The 21,667-nt window shown below is 37.9% G+C and overlaps 2 protein-coding genes across 4 annotated transcripts in view; one reads left to right on the top strand and one right to left on the bottom strand.

Annotated features, from left to right (window-relative positions):
* Positions 1 to 21,667, top strand: part of CTNNA1 (catenin alpha 1) — a 160,166-nt gene that overhangs the window by 98,331 nt on the left and 40,168 nt on the right. Inside the window, exons 1-3 of one of the 3 annotated variants that reach the window (XM_049785992.1) lie at positions 5,352 to 5,460; positions 14,411 to 14,491; positions 15,644 to 15,796. In XM_049785992.1, the coding sequence (XP_049641949.1) occupies positions 14,459 to 14,491; positions 15,644 to 15,796 (186 nt within the window). In that variant the 5' untranslated portion in view covers positions 5,352 to 5,460; positions 14,411 to 14,458. Of the gene's footprint in view, positions 1 to 5,351; positions 5,461 to 5,841; positions 6,011 to 14,410; positions 14,492 to 15,643; positions 15,797 to 21,667 lie in introns of those variants that run through there. The other 2 variants (XM_049785991.1, XM_049785990.1) reach the window with 2 other exon arrangements.
* Positions 2,613 to 5,724, bottom strand: LRRTM2 (leucine rich repeat transmembrane neuronal 2). Its single transcript, XM_049786007.1, has 2 exons — positions 5,310 to 5,724; positions 2,613 to 4,934 (listed from the first exon to the last, which is right to left on the bottom strand). The coding sequence occupies exons 1-2, from the start codon at positions 5,311 to 5,313 to the stop codon at positions 3,388 to 3,390; spliced, it is 1,551 nt and encodes a 516-aa protein (XP_049641964.1). The 5' UTR covers positions 5,314 to 5,724; the 3' UTR covers positions 2,613 to 3,387.

Here is a 21,667-nt window from a genome sequence, read left to right as displayed (position 1 = left end):
AAAGGACATAGATAAAAAAATTAAACCCTGCTTTTTATAGGCAACTTTAAAGTGAAGTTTGTGCTTTAAATGGAAAAATTAAAAGATTGGGGGACTGTTAACTTTTCTCAAAGAGCACTTATTATCTTCATTCACCAAATGGAGGGCAAAATAAATCAAAAATTTATTTTTTGGGGGGCCGGGAAGGTGGCGCTAGAGGTAAGGTGTCTGCCTTGCAAGCACTAGTGTAGGACAGACCGTGGTTCAATCCCCCCGTCACATATGGTCGCCCCAAGCCAGGGGCGATTTCTGAGCGCATAGTCAGGAGTAACCCCTGAGCGTCAAATGGGTGTGGCCCACAAATTTTTTTTTTTTTTTTACTATAAAGTATGCCCTGGTGGGCCCGGAGAGATAGCACAGCAGCGTTTGCCTTGCAAGCAGCCGATCCAGGACCTAAAGTGGTTGGTTCGAATCCCGGTGTCCCATATGGTCCCCCATGCCTGCCAGGAGCTATTTCTGAGCAGACAGCCAGGAGTAACCCCTGAGCACCACCAGGTGTGGCCCAAAAACCAAAAACCAAAAATCAAAAACCAAAAAAAAAAAAAGTATGCCCTAGTTGCCATGAGTGTGTTGTTCCCCTAAATTAGTTGGTTTTCTGATCTACTTTATTTATTAAGGAGTTTGCCAATCGCTGTTTCCTTTTGTTAATAGTCATATTTAGAATTAATGTGAGTATTCCCATTGAAAATTTTTCACCCTTATATTCAGTTTAAATTAAAAATTTTTTTTAAAGGGCAAAAACTCCTGTCAGAGAGGTGACTTTATTGGTTTTTTCTGGGGTTTGGATTGAAACTCACAGAAGGCTCTTTATATATATATATATATATATATATATATATATATATATATATATATATAGTTTGCTAACATATTTTTTGTAAGAATTTATTCAAGAGACAAAATTGATTAACATAATGAGGTAAAGTAACATAATATAGTAACATAAGAGTTTAAATTAATTTTAAGTATGGTTGAAGGATGAAAAATATTTCTCTGTACCCTTCAAAATAGTGAAAATTTGTGTGTTCAGGATACAGTTGTATTATGACAAAGCTGTTTCCTGACAAATGGCTGTGATTGCTCTAATAAATGTTGATTGGTAAATTTTGGCTTTTGGAGCATTCATTTGTAGTGGGCTTCTGATCCAGTCCCTCTGTCAAGTAACATTGAGTTGTTCTCAGTGCAATAAAATCAGCTGTTGTCCCTGACCAGGCAAACCCAGGGTCTGTTTGAATAAGATAGAAATACTTATTGCTCAAGATCAGCAGAACTTAGTCTAAGTTGACCAAACCAATCTTAACCTTACAGGTAAAACACACATATATTTTTTTAACCATAATTTGTTATCTCTGCTTTTTACTGAGACTGTCTTTGAAACATAGTAGATATCCTGTTTTAGTGTTAAAAATAAAAAAGTTAGGATTAAATTTTATGTTAGGATTAAATTTTAAGTTATCGTATTTGATTCAGTATGGGACGAAAATATACTTTTAATGGAGAATAATATGTTAATTGTGTTAAGAAAAAGGCAGTATTTTAGGAGAAAGGGGCTTTTTCTAAAGATTTATGCCTTTCTCCCTACATTTTGTTAACTAAGAAATGTTCATTTTTCTGAAATCAAATAAATCTGTATCTTAATTTCAGTTTTTCCTCATAATGGATGTCTGTTTTTAATAGAAAAATTCTGTATGAATTGGTATCTTGCATCTAAATCCCAAATACATTAGTTTCTCCATAAAAAGTTATAATCAATGAATCAAAATACTTATGGCTCCTTTCGTTATGAAAAGTGTGGCATCATTATCATTTGTTAATTATAGAATGTTTCTATTAACCTAGAGAACCACACACCCCTTTTCCTGGTCCCTGGTTCCAGGGCCCTGGCTGTTTGAAGAAAGAAGACTGTGTACAGTTACCAATTTACCTCACTCTGGTTTGCCTTTTTAAGTTCAACCAAGCTGATTTTTTTTGCTAGAGTCAGATTCAGCTAAGCTGATTTTTTTTTTTTTTTTTTAGCTAGAGCCAGATTTCAAAATGCTGTCTTTTCCTTTCATCCTTTACCTTAGCACCAACTTCAAGCTGCCACTGTGTGGCTGCATAGGCATATAGACTGCCCTGCTATGGGTTTTGACTTAGTAATGCTTTCCGTTCACTTAAGAGGAACTGCTCTTAACAGAGTGAATATATATATATATCTTAATCAAAAGATCAAATTTTATTATTTTGAAAGTAATTGTGTTCATGATTCCTTGTTAATGTGATACAGCAATAGCCAGCTTTATATTCATTGTTAGCACATTATTTTTAATTTCACTCTTTGAGATTTGCAGATCAGGAGGAGGCAAAAGAAAGAGGTTTAAACCCCTTGTCAAGGCATCTTTGAAGATAGAGAATATAAATATATTTGTGTGTGCTTTTATACTAAGAGAGTCGGTCATAGAATTGTTAAATTGACTTAGTTTCCCTCTTTTTCTCTAATTCTTAATTTTTCCACATAAATTTTAATGTAGGATTTAGTAAACTAATTAGTAAAATGGTCATTTAAAGCTAATTTAAATAGTCTAAATGCCACAAAACTCAACATGTCCGTTAATAAGTCAAACTAGAGATAATGTAATATGAAGTCAGTATAATTATTTAGTATTGATTTCATTTTAATGAGACCTTTTCACAATAACTTGGATTCATTGTTTAAATATATTAAACTCACTCAGCTTATTAGAATTACATAAAGGATTTTCTGTTTTCATGTTGTGTGGACTTCATAATATCTACTAACCCAAGCCAAAATTCTGAGAAGAGTGTTTAATATTTGCCAGTCTTCAACATACATGAAAGTCTACTTCCCACACTGGCAATAAATTGCAGATCTGAGTAAAAGCCAAATTATTATACAAGAGAACTTTGCTGAGAAGTCCCCTTTTGAGCAGCAGGCTAGTTGTGCTATGTGGAATGCAGAGCAATGGTCAAACAAGTATTGATTTCCCCCCCCTCAGTAGCTTCTTTCCATATTCTTTTCAGTAGGAAAAAAATAGCTTGTGGAGATCTTAGTGTAAATGTTTACACACAATAGTATATAATTACATACACGAACTATCTTATTTTGAAGTAAAGCATTTTTAGACTTTGCAACCAGAGTGCAAATTAATGTGAACATTGCTTCATATAACACGTAAAATATGGTTTCATTAAAAAATTAAAAATACTTCATTACTTCAAAAACTTAAGTTTTCACTTGGTTTGGAAAATTAGGCTGAATGTCACCATTGATAAAAATTAGATATGTATTTAGCCCCTACATGTAAAATAGATTACTTATCTGATTTAAGTTTTGATGATGGGTTGATATTATACTTCGCATTCTTTGTATGGCAGCTGCTGACACTTGCACTGTCCATAACCATTAATGATGATGAAGGGTCCTTCATGGGTGGGTTCATATTCATTATATGGTCCTTGGTCTGACATGTTTGACATATGGAGTCGTGTTTGGGATCGGAGCTGCCTGTGGTTCTGAATCATTGAGCACTGCCTAATTCTCCTTAAAGTGGGAGGGCAGCACTTCCTGGAGATGAACACTATAAAAATAATAAAAAAGAAAGAAAACAATAAAGCCATTGTTCCTGTAATTACTCTCTGAGTGAAGATGGCATTGTCTGGTTCAGGAAAGTGTTCCTCAGTAGTAACTGTGATGCCTGCAGTAGTTGGGATTTCTTTGTCTGCCACATGGTAACTTGATGAGCTTATTCTTTTCGTATATTCAGTGGTTGGATCTGTATAAGTTGTAGCAATGGCTGTGACAGTGGTTGATAAATTCCAGCAGAGCTGAAATCCATGGACTGCATCTAGAATATCCTCTCCTTGGGTGTGGTCAGGGCTATGGCATAAGATCGAATGCTCCCACCGACCTTGGAAACTGCCCAGCCAGGAGGCCAAAGCACAGATTCGAGGGCTGCACTCCCACAGATTGCCAGAGAGCCCTACTGTAGTGAGGGATTTCAGGGAGTTTAAGATCTTGGAATCTAGACTGCTTAACTTGTTGTTATCCATGAGAAGTATTTTAAGATTAGGCATGGTCTCAAATACTGTCAGGTCAATGGCTTTGATTTCATTCCCAGTCAAGTCTAGCTTTTCTAAAGTGCTCCAGGTCCACTCCATTCCACACGTCAAATTGCTAATTTTGTTCCATCGCAAGAAGAGTGTGTGCAGACTACTTAGCCGGAGGAAATGAGCAAAATTAATCTTTGTCAGCTGGTTGTGCTCTAGGTGAAGCTCTCTCAGTTTGATTAATCCTGCAAATCCATTCCGAGCCAAACTTCTCAAACGATTTGTGCTCAAATCCAGAAACTCCAGACTACGACAGTCCCAAAACAGGCGTACTGGGATAGTCCGCAGGGAGTTGGATCGTAAATGCAAAGTCTGCAGCTTCCGAAGGCCATAGAAGAGCTCTGGGTGCAGAGATGACAGCTGATTAAAAGACAGGTCCAAATTCTGCAGATTAATCAATTGGGTAAAAGTTGTGTTTGGCAAATAAAATATTTTGTTGGAACTTAAGATTAATTCCTTGAGTTTATAGAGTCCTTGAAAAGCATCTTCTCTTACTGTCGAAATTTGATTGTGGTCTAAGTGGAGCCAGGTAAGTTGACTGAAGCTGGCAAATTGATCCCTTTCGAGCTCTGTGATCTGGTTGTGTCTCAGAGACAGGCCCAGAGAGCTCTTGTCTGTGGCGTTTGGCACTGAGTGGAAGCCCTGAGAGTCGCAGTAGAAGAGCAGCTTCTCACAGCGGCATTTGGGTGGACACGCCATCCCCAGAGCAGGCAGCATTTTTAAAACCATACTCATTGCATATATTGCTGCCAGCATAGGAGCCCCTAATGGCCACTTGAAATGTAAGCCTGCAGAATATAATTGAAGGAAAACAAGAAGATAGGATATTTTTCTCAGTAGGGCATCTGGACTGTTAAACAACAGCAACAACACGAATAAGAACAACAATAACAACAACAACACATTATGAGGAAAGATTTCACTGCCTGTAACTTATTTTTTCATTTGCTGCAGAATAACTATCCTTATTAATCTCACAGAAACAAAACTTAAATCACAAAAATAGAGAAAACCCTGCTCGGTTATGAGCCATCTGTGCTTTTATTTAAACCTTAAAATCCCCAAAACGACAGTGATGTTCATCAAAATGTAAATTCTCTGGCTTATTTAAAAAAACATGATCTCTTGCTGATTGTACAAGACGCATAAATGCATGGACTTACCCATTCTTCTGAGCACATTGGAGACTGCATTCAGTCGCGATGGTTAGACTCAACGCAGTGAGTCTGTAAAAGGCTCAAACAAGCAGGAGCCTTTGACCAGTTTCCTGTTTTCTGTGTCCCCCAGCTTTCCGAGCAAAATGAATCCGCTAGGGTAAGTTGTTCTATTTTTTTTCCCTTTAGGATATTCCTCTCGAAAGCATTGGTTTCGTTTTTCTGTGACCACTCTGATCCCCCTACATCAGTTTTGAACACATTATTAATTCTGTCCTTCTCTAACTGCTCCGCTGGCTAATCAAAGCTTTAGTCTTTCTTTCCGCAGCCGTTAGTTCTCTTGGTCTTAACTTGTTGATGGCAGATGGGCGGCTTGTTGCAGAGAAGAGCTCCTGGAGCAGCATGAGTGCATTTACTGAAAAGCTTTTCCGAGAAACGGCACAAGAATGGATTTGCTTATGTGCTGCGACCACACAGAACTGTATATAGGCTGACGTCACCGGGTGACGTGTCTTTTGTTTGGGTTTTCCAGAAGCTTTACTGTTATAAAGCACTGTGCTTTTGTAACAGTATCAGGGTCATTGCAAGACCTTTGATCACAATAAAGTGAAAAGGAAGACCTCCTGGCTTAAAAACCTGGGTTTCCTTCAGTGTAGGAAGCAGCAATGAAATTGTAATAAAGGCTGCATTCAAGAAGACCCGTCTGAACAGTGAGTTGGGTTAGCAAAGTGATGATTTTTAATGCTTGAGAAAGCTAGTGTTAGATTGCTGATCTGCATAGAGAGATCCTCTAGATGGCCAGGAACTTGCATGCCTTCTGAAGTACAGATTTAACACCAGCCTTTGTGAGGGGAAGCCCTGGCTCTGATAGTGTAGAAAGCTACTTAATCACCTTGTTTTCATGTGCGGTTAAAATAGAACTATAACTGTTAAATTTGTTTTAGACCTGTTGTAAATTAGTAAGTGGGCTTGCATTCTTTGTCATTAAGAGCTTAACAGCATAATTGGCGAAGAAAGGTGTGGGGCAGGGAAACTTAAAAGCAGTATTTTGCATTCTGAGAATTTTAATTCTATATATGATTTCTCTTGTTTCTATTGTAAAATGTAATAATATTTTATCACAATACTTATTGAAATAGAATGCTGATTTAATCTTCGGCTATCTCACTTGGAAAAATAGGTTGATAGTAATTTAGTGCTGGGTGTCCAAAGTATTGACAGTGGTACGGAAATGGTTTAGCACAAGTGATATAGCATGGCTGGTTTCTGACATTTCTTTAAATTCTCAAAATTCCACCTATTTCTTTAATGAAAGAATGGCTTATCCTAGAATTGGGACATTGTGGCACTCATTATTTACACAATTAGTAGCACCTACAGATGCAATTAAGGATGGATAACTTTAAGTCTTGTTCTGACTTGTTGGTATCTTCCAAGTAAATAAAAAGTTCACTCATTTTGGGGTAGGGGTTAGTTATTTTTGGGGGTGGTGGCAATACTGTCTTCTCTCTTTATCACTTTTCAGAACTTTGTTATCAATGCATAGCTCCATAGCATGAATTGAGGTCATTTTCAGGCCCAATAAAGAGTAGCATCTTTTAAATATTACTGATTTGGCCTACCAAGCCAATATCTGCCTTCCCATTGGCACTTAGCCTTTGTGGATCTTTTCCTCAGACCTGCAGGCAAAAATCTGAAAACCACTCAGTCTGTGAAACAAGAACATCATTGGCCTGTTGACTTCATCTTACTGTTATTCTAAGACAGTATAGTTTGCCTTAAGAGGTTTAGTTTCTGTGTTGGCTGTACAATGCTAGATAGAGCTCAAGACATCCTCGGGGCTTTGTGAAAACTTGCAGCAAAGGCAAGTATATAGTTTGATCTCCTCTGTTAGAAGTAAACACCCAGTAGGATTAGCAGTAGAAATGTAAAGCTGGAGAGATAGTACAATGGATAGGGCACTTGCCTTTGCAAAGGTTTAATCACTGGCAGTCCATATGGTCCCCTGAGCCTACCATGAGTAAGTAACTCCTGATACCACTAGATGTGAGCTCACCCCCAATAACAACAGCCAAAAAATGCCCGAGAAAGAAGACACTAGAAAATATTCAGAAACTTCCAACTATAGAGCAAGTCTGTAGAAAGAAGAAAAGTACAGGTAGGCAATCTTAGTAGCTCAGTTCTACTTTGTTCCAGGCTGTAAGAAATACCCAACTGATGTTGCCCATGACTATAACCCCACCCTCAGCAGTGAACCTGCACAGGCACTACTGTCTTTTCCTGTTTGCTTTAAATAAATTCATTTTTGGTAGATAAGGTTTAATGAAATTCTCATAGTGTCTGTAAGGCCACGTTTCAGTCACTATTCTATAGAAACTTACTTTGTTCCTAAAATTTCCAAGAGCCAAAAGCAGTTTATTTAAAAAAAAAATTTTTTTTTTTTTTGTGAGGGGGAGAAAAAGCACTTGGGATATTGTAAATTTTCTACTCAGAAGCTAGCTCGTCACCCTTTGCTTTAAAAAAAAAAACTTTCATAGATAGGAGGAGCTGGTTAAATATTTTTTCCTGAAGTAACCACTTTCATTTCCAGGTGGAAAAAATCATTAAGGATTATTTGCATTAGAGCAATCACGAGTAGGAATGAGTTATATGAATATAAGTTAAGAAATATGTCTTATTCTCTTTAGAACCTTAATTTCTTTCTTTTATTGGTGGTGTTGGGAATCAAACCCAGTGAGGTGGTATGCACATTACTACTAAGCCTCATCCCTGCACCCACCCTTTGATTTCTTTTTGCTCTTAAGACTTAACCTCTTGCATACTAACACATGGAAAATGCTTAAATTACATTACACCACTATTATTATAACATTTGTGGATAAGGAAAATTGCCCAGAGAAGCACCAGTGCAATCAGGAGTAATTATTTTTTGATGTCTCTGGAGAGGTAGGCAGTAGTGTCTACTGTTTCTGGCATCCAGGGAGCATAGTTTTTTTTAGACTACCTAGCAAGTTATTCATTTGCTCTCTTTTTGGAATCAAAGTATGTAAGTAGTGCAACTAAAAAAGTTATGGCATTTGAAAATTGATGGAGTACACAATTCGAATAGATGGAACTTTGTATCTGTCAAGTCTAAAAGGACTATGTTGCCGGGGAACTGTAATGATAGTGTACTACCTGCTGTAGCCGGTAGAATGCTTGCATTGCACACAGTCCGTCTGGGTTCTACCCCTAGCACCCCATATTAACCCCAAACCTGCCAGGGAGTAAGCCCTAATCACTATTCGTTGTGGCCCAAAGAACAAAAATTAAAGGACTAAGCAAAAACCCAAAACTCATGAAGTAGACTTTATTGGTTTCCTTTTAAGCAGTTTTATTCAGCATACATATGCCATTGACTTAATTCAAGTGGCAGTACAACTTCTATCCATATGATATGCTACAATATTCACTGCTTTAGATATTTATGGCAAGACAAAGGCGAAGAAGAAAGTAACCCAACTCTCTTATCTCTTAAGTGGTCTTACACACATTGAATCTTGTAATAGGGCTTAGGTGCTGTCATTCTCTGTATTCCTCTATACAAAAGTTTGTTTTAATGTATGTTACCGTTAAGTTCCCTACTCAGAGAAGCAAATGCATAGATATGAAAACGGGGGTCGGAGAGATAGGATGGAGGTAGGGCATTTGCCTTGCATGCAGAAGGATGGTGGTTCGAATCCCAGCATCCCATATGCTCCCCCAAGCATGTCAGGAGTGATTTCTGAGTGTAGAGCCAAGAGTAAGTAACCCTGAGTGTTGGCGGGTATGATCTGGTTTAAAAAAAAAAAAAAAAGGCCTTTATTTTTTTCATGCTGGAAGGAGAGTTGGATTTTTGCTTTGTTTAATGTGTATCTTTAAATCATGTTCAACTCCCCAATTTGTCCCAGAGCTAGCTCACACAAGTGAATTTTACTAGATTTTTTTTTGTTTTGGATGGAGGGAAAGAGTATGGTAGGTAAAAGAACAGTAGATCTAGTAGTAGTTCACTGCCTGTGTGTGTGTGTGTGTGTGTGTGTGTGTGTGTGTGTGTGTGTGTGTGTGTGTGTGTGTGTGGTTTTAAACATTTTATATTTGCTCATGAAAAAGGAATCATTGATGAGGCCAGGGAGTGACCTCAAGCACAGCAACCCAGAGTTAGAACCCTGGCCCCAGATTTCCCTCTTTCTCCAATCCTCCTTGCCCAGTTTCGCAGCTCACCTTCAAGCCTGCCCCCTTAGCAGGCACAAAATAATTTATTATATATTGCTGCTGTTACAAAATTGCTAATGGAATTATTGGAAAAAAACTTCAGTAAAACAAATTTGTGAGAATTGTTATATCTTACCATGGGGGATTCAAATCATTGAGGATTTACTAAGCTGTGTGTTGTTATTTGAGCCCTCTGTTACTGTTTTTATTTATTGAGCTTAGTTGGCTTTTATGCTACTTTCCCATCTAATTTGGTGTGCTCCTACTGGATTATAGTGTTGTGGTGCTAGTATTGTGGGATTTGGAGGTATCCATTGGCTGTAGGATGGAGCTGCGGCTGTGAGGCTTCCGTCATTAGGGAAGGGTAGGGCAAGGTTGTCCACTCCACCCTGAGAAAACCTGAGTTCCCAGCTTGAAAACCCTTGTACTTGAAATTTTTCATCAGTTTGGTATCTGCAAAGATTAATTGGGAAGCTGTGACGCAAGGCTATTTGCAGGGCAATGGATGTGGGTGTGAGTGCAGGTGCCTGACTTAGGTAGGGCTGGGACACAGCCTGTCTCCGTCTGTAGGGCATTCAGGAGTTTTCAGCAGACCCTTCTTCTTGAGTTTTGGCAGCTTGACTTGCAACTCTTCCAAGATTAATGGTGAAGATGGGCAATTGCTTACATGACAGTGGCTGTAGGGTGTCTATTATGCAGTTTCAATAAACTTGGTAGGACCGGATCAGTAGTATAGTGGGTGTGGTGCTTGATTTGTACATGGCCAACCCAGGTACCATTCTAGCTTCCCATATGGACCACAGAATACCGGTAGGAGTGATTTCTGAGAGCAGAGCCAGGAGTAACCACTTGAACAGCACCAGATGTGGTCTCCAAACCAAAGTAAATAAACAAACTTGATGTATCAAAAAGAGATTGGAGGAGCCAGGCATACAATGGGTAGAAAGCACTTGCCTTGCACACAACCCACCCAAGTTTGGTCCTTGGGATCCCATATGATCTCCCTAGCACTATCAGGAGTGATTCCAGAATTCAGAGCCAGGGGTCAGCCCTGAGCATCGCTGGCTGTGGTCCAAAACTAAACCAAAAAAGAGAAATATTTGTGCTTAAAAGATAATCTGTTTAGTAAATAACTATTTCTGACTTGTCCTGATTTTGTTAATGAATCTAGTCAATGATTTTTTTCCTTTGGTTAAAAAACTTCGTATTTTTTTTAAAGTAACAAAAGACAAATTGAATTTTAGGGTTGAGAATTAAGAGATTCATGGTGTGGGTTGCATCTTAAAGCAAATTTTTCTATAATTACCTCAAAAGTCAGTTTAGGTATTTGCTTTTTATATAACTTACAAAGTAAAACTTTTAGCCCAAATGAGGAAATTCCTGGGTATATGAAGTTATAAAGGATTAAAGCTTTTATGAGGTCAGTGATCCCACTGTTTGAGTTTCAATTTCTAGGTGTTTTCTGGAACAGATGAGCTGTTAGAAACACTCTCAAAGAATGTGACTAGGAGCAGTGACAATTGTTTCGAGAGATTACTTAGAGAATGTTTATGGTATTATAATAATTCAGAAAATATATTTTGTGAAAGTATTTAGTGGGAAAAATATTCTGAATCAGTTATAACCAGCTGTTGCTCATAATACTTATATGTGTGTGTGTGGGGGGGGAAGATTTAAACGGCTCTATTAAAAAAGTTTTTTCTTCATATTTGTGTGTGAGATATGGGTTAATTGAAGGCTGTGCATGACCTTAAGTAGCATTCAGGAGCTAACAGGCCTCTCCAGGATATTCTTTGACCAGGTCAGCAACTCAGAGCCAGGGCTTGCCTTGTGCTTGTTGCTGCTTGGGCTCTACATGCCTGGGATTATCTATGCCATCTGGACATTGCTTAGAGGACCTTCATAATTGGACTCCATGATACTTAGGGGCCTGTGTGATGCCAGAGATTGAATCTAGGTTTGGCTGCATGCAAGGCATGCACCCTAATTCCCAGATCATATTCTCCAGCTCCTAGAGAAATTTCCTTGAAGTGAGCTTCAGTATCTAAGGACTGAGACTTTCCTAATTAGAACTGTGAGGTCAGTTATTAAAAAAAAAAAAAAAGAGTCAAAATTTAGTATCACTTTTCCCCTTAGTGGATATTGGCACTGTGATCTTTCACATTTCCAATCACTGATCATACATGTGATATTCTTTTTTTTTTTTTCAATGACTGCAAATGATTCAGTTTATTTCTCATACCTGAATCAACTACTGCTGAGACTCTAGTCTTAATAATAGTGGACTTGACTTAAGTTTATCAGTATGCTCAATCACATCCTGCCAATACAGGTGTTTTGGGGGGAGTGTAAAAGGCATGATTGTTGACCAAATTTGATAGTCACAGTATCAATTTTTCACTTAAATAGCACTTCATCTTCATAAATCCCTCCTTTTTGTCTGCTGCTGAATAATTGATATTCCTCAACATTTTTGAACAGTTCATAGAGATGGGGCAAATGGACCAGATGTCAGAATCTTCACTTAATAGATGGGGGGGATAAGACATGGAGTATTTTTTTTAAAGGTACTCAGAAAAGACATAACCACTGTGCTTCATACCCAGCCATTCATCTTCTATGCAGGTTTATGTACTGATGACATTGTAATTCAGAATGTCTTACTATTTCTGTCAATTATATATATCTTGTGATTACCACATATTTTACAGAAATAGTTATTTGTTTGTTTTTGGCCACACCTGGTAGAGCTTAGGGCTTCTTTCTTCTGTCTCTGTATTCAGGGATCACTCTTCATTTTGTTTGTTTGTTCTTAGTTTTGGGGCCAAACCGTTGACGCTCATGGGTTACTCCTGATTATGCATTCGGAAATCGCTCCTGACTTGGGGACCATATGGGCACACCGGGGATCCAACCAAGCCTGTCGTGGGTCAGCCTTGTGCAAGGCAAATGCCCTACTGCTGCACTATCACTTTGACCCCATCAAGGATCACACTTGACAGGACTTGTGAAACTATATGGGATGCTGGGGATTAAACCCAGATTGGCCACTTGCATGACAGGAATCTACCTGCTGTACTATTGCTCTAGCTTCATCATTTGTTGACATGCAATTTTTAGGGATAAATTTTAATGTACCTTTAGATTAACCTAGTTGCTGTTTTAGTACGTATGGAAATAATTACCTCTGTCCCCTTTCCCTTTCATATACCATCTGTTGTGTGTATGTATATGTATGTATGTATGTATGTATGTGTGTGTGTGTATACACTGAATATAGGACTCTTGCCTGTGAAGTATGCACCCCATCCTTAGCCTTCTCATTAGCCCTATTTTTTTTGGAATATTATCTTGGGCAAATGTCACTCCCCTACCTCTGAAGAAATGTTGACTTACAGAACTCCTATGCATTATAATTTCATTAGTGTAGCATTTTTTAGAAGATGGCTGAAGTTTATAATTTACTTTATAAATACTTACGAAGTATTTTTGTTTGAACGGCATAGTATCTGTTATTAACTTTGATCCGTCTTAGTTTTAAAATTCATTATTTCACCTTTTTTAGTGCCTGTTGTCATCTTTTATGTGTGGCATTTTTAAACATCACTTTTCACTTGTTTAAGGAGAGTTTCATTAATGAAATTGGTGTATGCAGAATCTGGAATTAAAATAAATGATCTGGGGGCCGAACAGTGGTGCAGCGGTAGGGCATTTGTGGTTGATCTAGGATGAACCTGGGTTCGATCCCCCAGCATCCCGTATGATCCCCAAGTCAGGAGTGATTTCTGAGCACATAGCCAGGAGTAACCCCTGAGCATCACTGGGTGTGGCCCAAAACCCAAAAATAACAACAACAAAAATATCTGAGGACACTAGTGGTTCAAGTGGCAAAACATAATGCTTGCATGTGTAGGAACTTGTCGCTCTAGTGGCTTTACAGCACCACCTGGAATGTCCACCCCCAAAAGTACTTTTGTTTTTGTTTTTGGCCTACACCCACCGGTGCTCAAGGGTTACTCCTTTCCCCGGACTCAGAAATCACCCCTGGCAGGCTCTGGGGACCATATGGATGGCAGGGATCCAACCAGGTTCGTCTTGGATCTCCTGTCCCCTCCCCACAAGTACTTTTAAAAATACATCAATAATAAACTTAAATTTAAACCAAAGGCATGTCTATATTTTTGAAGTTGTGTGGTTTATAATACTGATATTGTTAGTTTTCAGTGCACATAATTCCTGCACTGTGCCCATCACCAGTGTACCCACCTTCTTTCCCCGAGAATGCCCTTCCCCATCAGCTCAATTGTATGCATCAGGTTTTTCATTCTGTTGTCTTTGGCCCATAGTTCTTACCTTGCAGGGGTCTCAAACTCGTGACCTGCGGCTGCAAACAGCCCTCCGTACAACACTTTGTGGCCCTACCCTAGAAGAATCTTTTTCTGTTTTGTTTTGTTTTAGTTGTTTGGGTCACACCCCCAATGTTCAAGGCTTACTACTGACTTTGCACTCAAGGATCACCCCGACTTCGCCTCCCGCAGGTAAATTGAGTTTGAGACCCCTGCATGTGTATCTTTAGGTCCTACATAGGTGTGAATTCATTCCTATGATATTCTCTAGTACCATTCATATTGCTTCAAACTGTATAATTTTGTTCTTTCTTAGAGCAACATAGTATCGCATTGCAGGAATATACCACACCTTCTTGATCTTTTCATCTGTTGTTTAGGTTGTTTTCTTATCCAGGCGATTGTTATCTCTGGTAGGCATTTCCCAGCTTTTTTTTTTTTTTTCCAGTGTTGATTTGAACATAAATAACTGCCAGCTATCATTTTAGTTTCCCGTGGATTACTAAAATTTGTATCTATGTCCTTTATTCCCAGGCTGGTCGTAAAGAAAGAAGTGATGCACTGAATTCTGCAATAGATAAAATGACCAAGAAGACGAGAGATTTGCGTAGACAGGTAAGCTAGAAGAAATGTTCATTGTTTTAGTGAGTTCTCAATAATTTTAGTTTTACTTAAAAATCCTACTAAGTTGTGGGCCCCATATATTTTTTAACTGAAGACTGGATTTTCACCAAACTGACTACATCTGTTTTATTACTAATATGTTTCTAAGTGGCGAATTCACTCTTTTTGGGGAATCTTGGTTAATAGAGTCACTAACATGGTCTGAATATTAGGCCTATAATGAAAAGGATATATAGGTAAAAAAATCAATTTAAAGTGATTTGGGGACCTTTTGAAGATTCTCTGCAGGATTTCTTGTTATTAGCATACATATAATGAAGACAGAAATTGCAATTATTTTTTGACTTGTTCCATTTCTGATTATAATGGCTCAGTTTCATTAGATCTTTGGTAGAGATGTGTTTTTAGTCCAAGTGTGATAGAGAGATAGTAGAGGTATTCAGTTTTCTGAGATAGTAAATGCAGAAGAAAGACACTCATTCAATATTAACTAATCTTATTACTGCTCTTATATCACTTTCAGTTTTTCAGAAAGGTAGGATTAACTTTATTAAACCGTACTGACAGAGAAGTTGTAGTAATACAATTTTTAATATTGAAGGTTTTATTCAAATCTAATACAAAACAAAATTTAAAATGGAATGCATGTTCATTTTCTTTTGGATGAACTATTTCTGAAATGGTTCTAAAGATTAGTATATCAGACTTAAGTTTCATATTGTGCCAATTTAGTTTAGATAAGGAAGAAAGTGATTGTTTCCTCTGTTCTTGTTTCATTGAACTGGTTGGGCTGATTGCATATATTCCAAGGCTCTATGCCAGTTCAATTTAGAGCTGCTTTTTGTCTGGTTTAATTCCTTTATATTATAAGCTTTCATTTTGTATTTTCCAGGAAGGAATACAGTATCTTGACAACTTTTAAAACTTTTCTGAAAGGCTATAATCTTGGTGCAAACCATTATCTCTATCAACATACATTCTCTATGTTTCAAATTATATAAATCCTGACTTACATGAGATGTTCTCAGTTACGTAAGGCCAGACTACCATGAGCTGTAAATGTTCCGTATGATTTAAAACTACAAGAACAAAAAGCAGTTTAATTTCTTGCTAGAATAAAGTATTTTACAATTTAATTATTAGCTCCGCAAAGCTGTCATGGACCACGTTTCAGATTCATTCCTGGAAACCAACGTTCCACTTTTAGTGTTGATTGAGGCTGCAAAGAATGGAAATGAGAAAGAAGTTAAAGAGTATGCTCAAGTTTTCCGCGAACATGCCAACAAATTGATTGAGGTAAGTGTTTTAGCCATTTCATTAACTTTTAGTATTTGGATAGAGTATAGTGACTTTCTACTCATAGTATTTCATTCACTAAAAAAATCTTAGAGCTTGACCTAATGCAATAGAAGCAGAGTCTTTCCTTTGGTGCCGGTTCTTCTCCTTACTGAAATGAGTATTTGAGAAGACCCAGGAATAGGACACTAATAATGCCAAATAGGTATGTCCCAGAGCCTGCCAGGAGTGATTCCTGAGTGCAGAGCCAAGAATAGCCCCTGAGAACATCCAGATGTGACCCAAAAAAAACAAAACAAGACAAAAAAAATTTTTGACACATAATAAGTACATAGCAGAATTACTTAAGTTTGTAATCTTAACTTTAACATGTTATATTTGGGAAAGATGACTTACAAACTATGATAAATTGGCCACGTTGTAAGAATATTTTATGTAAATTGTATGTCATATACATCTGGATTTATAATAATATTAGATCAGTTTAATACTATAAAATATTTAAGGAAAACATGAGACTACTTATTCAACGCATTCTTCTACTTATTCAACGCATTCTTCATTTTATATACAGTTTTTTTTTGAACATTAATTGTATTCTTCCTGGAATTAATTACATATAGGATAAATAGGTTAGCCTGCTAGTTACTGATTATAGTCTTTGAAACTAAAATCAAAGACTTCCATTTTGTTCTTCATTCAGCATGATCTTGTTCAGAATAGTCACAAGACAGCCTGAGGTGTAACCTCCAAACGTGAAAAGCTTATTTTTCATTTGCCTGTTATTTGTAAGTACTCTGAATAAAAGAATCAGAAAGCAAGGATGCTACTAACAAGACCTTGAATAGCAGGTATGAGTAATGACATTGGAAAGTGTCGAGTATGTTAGGTGAACCTCAGAGGGCATCCCTTGTTTTTATTATAGTCAGAACCCTTTATTAGGGCCTATTTTGTCATTCTCAGACTCAGCCTACATGCAGAATACCTACTGTATACAAGGTGATAGAAATGCAGTGAGTTTGCCACAGCTACATTTCTTAGGTAAGGAACTAGGGCTTAGATTAAGTAACTTGCTTGAGGTTATTTTGGCATCATCCCTTCATCAATGAGGACTGTACCACAAGAACTTAATGGCTTACTGAGATGCCCAGTGCCCAGTGAGAAGATTCGGTAGAGCTGGTAGCTTTGAAGCTTTTACTATACTTACACTCTTAATTTTATTTTTTGTAAACTTTATTTGTTCATTCATTTATTTTGGGTTTGGGGCCACACCCGGCAGCGCTCAGGGGTTACTCCTGGCTGTGCTCTTAGGAATTGCTCCTGGCAGGCTCAAGGGACCAGATGGGATGCCGGGAATCGAACCTTGGTTTGTCCCAGGTTGACTGCCTGCAAGGCAAATGCCCTACCACTGTGCTATCTCTCTGGCCCAATATAATCTTAATTTAAAACATCACTAAAGACCCTTTAGTACCTTTAGAATCCAACTCTTTAGAGTTTGGTATTATTTCCTATCAACTTTATGACCTTCATCTCACCTTTTCTCTTTTGCCCTCTATTACCATCACTCCCACACCTATATATACGAAGTGACACATGGCTTTTCATTGTTTGAGGCATAACCAAAGACTTTGCATTATCATTCTGCAAACAGTAAAAATTACATTTGTAATAATAGAGATACTTGGATATATAATTACATATGTGCACAAAAGGAAATTGATTTTTTAAAGTGTTGTACAAGCCTCAAATTCCTGACTCAAGCTGGAACTTTATTCTTCGGTGACAAGGCTTCTCTTCCCCACATATGATTTATAATGAAACAGAAATAGTGAAAGATTTGTTTTAAGAAAAGGTAAAGGTAAATACTTAATTGGAATTGTATTTTTACTTTGTTGATTTCTTCCTTTCTTTTCATTAGTTCCCCCCCCCCCTTTTTTTTTTTTTTTTGGTTTTTGGGTGCTTCTGGCACCCTTCTGGTGGTACTCAGAGCCATACACTTAATCTAAATATAAACCTGTGTATTGGCCAGACTAGTGATACAGTGGGCAGGGTGCTTGTTTTGTATATGTCCAGCCCAGGTTTGATCCCGATGACTCTGGTTTGATCCCCAGTATCACATACTGAGCTCTGCTGGGAGTGATCCCTGAGTGCAGAGCCTCAGGGATCTCTGAGCACTACTTGGTGTAGCCAAAAAAGCCCACACAAAACATCAAATCTAAACAGATAACCCTGTGTACTTTTTCTCTCAGATGCTTGGGGGAGGGGAGGGTGGGAGGAGCACTCCGTGGTGCTCAGGGATTACTCCTGGCTCTGAACTCAGAAATTACTCCTGGTAGACTCAGGGGAGACCATAGGGGATGCTGAGGATCAAACCTGGGTCGGTGGCATGCAAGGCAAAGCATCCTACCCACAGTGTGATTGTTCCAGCCCCCTTCAGATGCTTTTCACTATTTACTGTGATCACTCCATTAAAGCTGGGGCAGCTACCAGAAGTAAATATTTGGTTTCCAGTTTTGCCTCTTTCTGAAAGCAGGTTCTCTTAATGTGCTCTCTAGTAATTTTACTTATCTCCTCAGCCCCCTCTATATATTTCTCTTGGTGGTGTCTGCTTTGGGGGTTAGATAAATTATCTAATTCCTAGCATATGTAGTACAATTTATTGTCTGTTAGAAAATGTGTCCTTCATCACTGAAGTGAAGCTGAGCCCTTTTTTTTGCAGAAACATTTGAAGTGAAGTGTGATCCTGCTGTAGAAATCTAGCCCCATACCAAGCTCTCATCAGCCAGTTTGCCCCATGGTGGTTCTACAACAATGTGCTTGTATTCGTTTCTTTATTAGAGATGTTGCAAGAACATTTGCAAGTGTCCAAATGCAATAGAGTACTTTTAGATCAGAACATTATTGGGATATTGTCGTTTTAAAACAAAGCATTTTGGAAAAACTATACAAGAAATCCCCCTTTATATAGAAAATTTGGAAAATAAAGGCATAAAGAAAATAACGTTTTTGAGTAGTGTCTCACTTTATATATGCATAGATATTGGAAAGTTTGCCACAAAGAGTGGGTAATGCAGTTAGGGCAGAAAAAGAACCACTGACCATGATAGTTGGAAATTATCACTGTATCTCACAGCAATTCCGTTAAGAATTTATTTATTAAAAATAGAAACATGAAATTATACTTTTCTGTTTGGTTGGTTTTGGGCTGCGCCTGGCAGTGCTTACTCTTGGCTCTGCAATCAGGGATCAATCCTTACTCACTCGGATATACCATATGGGATTCTGGCATTGAATCCGGGTCAGCTCTATGCAAGGCAACTGTCTCTCTGGACCCTATACTTTTGTTGTTGTTGCTTTTGTTTTTGTTGCTTTTTGGGCCACACCTGGTGACACTCAGAGATTATTCCTGGCTATGCACTCAGAAATCGTTTCTGGCTTGGGGAACCGTATGGGACGGGATATCGAACCACGGTTTGTCCTAAGCTAGCAGACGCCTTACCGCTTGTGCTACTGCTCCGGCCTCATGATGTGGCCCAGAAATTTTTTAAAAAGCAGTTAAAGTCATGAACCAATAGACGCCCTACCAGATGTGCCACCGCTCTGGTCCCTACTTTATTTTTTTAAGGTTAAAAATAATATAATTTGTTATGATGTAACATGTTTTCTTATCTTGCAGATATTTTGTCATATTACAAAGTATTTATGGCATTTATATTTGCTTACTATTCTATTTATTTAATCTACTGATAAGAATTTAATCTTTTACATATAATATTAATAAACATTCTTGTATTATCTTTTTCTTATTGTCTTCAGTATTGTTCAAGCCAAAAGTTTAGTGGGTATCATCTGTGATTTGGCCTTTTTTTTTTTTTTTTTTTTTTTTGGTTTTTTTGGGCCACACCCGGCGTTGCTCAGGGGTTACTCCTGGCTGGCTACTTAGAAATAGCTCCTGGCAGGCACGGGGGACCATATGGCACACCGGGTTTCGAACCAACACCTTTGGTCCTGGATCGGCCGCTTGCAAGGCAAACGCTGCTGTGCTATCTCTCCGGGCCCCCTTTTTTGTTTTTGTTGTTGTTATTGTAACCCCAGCAGTGCTCAGGGGTTACTCCTGGTTCTACACTCAGAAATCACTCCTGATGCTGCTCAGGGGACCATATGAATGCTGGGAATTAAGCCCCCATAGCTGCATACAAGGCAAGCACTTTAACTGCTATACTAATTTTCTGGTCCCTGTGATTTATCTTTCTTCCTGTTTCATATTTAATCCATTTGTCTGTCCCATAGTCTTTTTTTTTTTGTTTTGTTTTCCTTTGTTTTTATTTTCCTCTTTCTAGCTCAAACCAGCATCTCTCACTGGAATTCTCAGAAAACGTGCACTTTTCTGTCTGCCTGTCTGCCTGCCTTCCTCTCTCCCTCGCTCTGTCTCTCTCCTACACTAAGCCATGTTCCCTCTACTAGGGGTCCTCAAACTTTTTAAACAGGGGGCCAGTTCACTGTCCTTCAGTGAACAAATTTCTATGCACACTGCATATATCTTATTTAGAAGTGAAGAAACAAAATGGGAATAAATATAATATGTGGCCCGCAGGCCGTAGTTTGAAGACCCCTGCTAGACCTACTGCGAGGACTTGGGGGACTGACTGTATGTGGCACTAGATATCAAATTCAGGACAGCTGCATGCAAGGCAAGCACCCTGCCCACTGTGTTCCTTCTCTCCCTCTTTCCCTTATGTAAAGTAAGGTTCTCAATCAGGATTCTTACCCATGCTTCAAAAGTTACTTTACCTGCCTTTGCAGCTATTTCTGTTCCTCTGTCTCCTTTACCTTCAGACTTCCTCTTTGACCTTACCTAATACACTGCCAATGTCTGCTTGTAGTTCCTGACTTCTCTGCCCACAGTGCTATTTCTCATCATGCATCGCTCTCTACTCAAATGTTATCTTGTGAAGAGATTTTTCTGGATTTCTTATTAATTCATCACTTTTTTTCATCGTCTTGCTTTATATCTGACATAATACCTATTATTACCTGATGTTAGGCGGTTTTTTTGTTAGTCTATTCCCCACACTATACTTCAGTAGAGTATAAGTTCTATGTGAATGTGGACCTAGAATAGTGCCTGAAATGTAGTAAGTGCTCAGTAACTTGTTAAATGAAGAAATTTACTGAATCTCTAAGGTAATAAATACTAGATGCTCAATAAATATCAGATGTTCAGTATTCCCGTTCCCTCTAAATTCTGGTTCTCTGTGCTTATGATTGGATTCTGAGAATCGAAGAGTTCTAAATTGTGACTGACATCATTGTCAGAGAGCTAGGTTTGCTTCTGAAATATACACATTATTGTTTTACATGAATCATGGCTCTATAATGTGTATATGAAGACATGAATTATAAAATTTTCCAAAATGGAGATGATGGGAAATTGAGATTTTAAAAAAGATTAACTTGACAAATTGAAGAATATTTTTTGTACTAAAAAAAGACTATCAACAACTGTGAACTTTGCATAGTCAGTAGGAAAAATGCAATTGATTTTTATAACTAGTATTTATAGACTTCATATTACGTCCAGTCACAGGACTGGATGGTTCTGATATAGCAGTGAATACAAGGAAAATCTATACCTGCATGTTGTTTTCTACGAGACGTAAAATAAAAATAAATGTATATTATATACTTTATATAATATTTAATTTAGTATAATATTTGTGATATAAATGGTGCTGACATATGTGAAGAAAAAGTTACTCATTTTATCAGCATTTGAAATGGAAGCTGAGCAAAAGCTGTTATTTAAGCAGCATTTTAATTTGTGACCAAAATAAAATTGGAGCAGATGTGTTGGTTCTTGCTAACTTGGTT

This window comes from Suncus etruscus, chromosome 14 (genome assembly GCF_024139225.1).
Source record: "Suncus etruscus isolate mSunEtr1 chromosome 14, mSunEtr1.pri.cur, whole genome shotgun sequence".
Lineage (NCBI taxonomy): Eukaryota > Metazoa > Chordata > Mammalia > Eulipotyphla > Soricidae > Suncus > Suncus etruscus.
The sequence above is the reverse complement of the archived record's forward strand: the minus strand, read 5'-3'. Positions and strand labels throughout refer to the sequence as shown.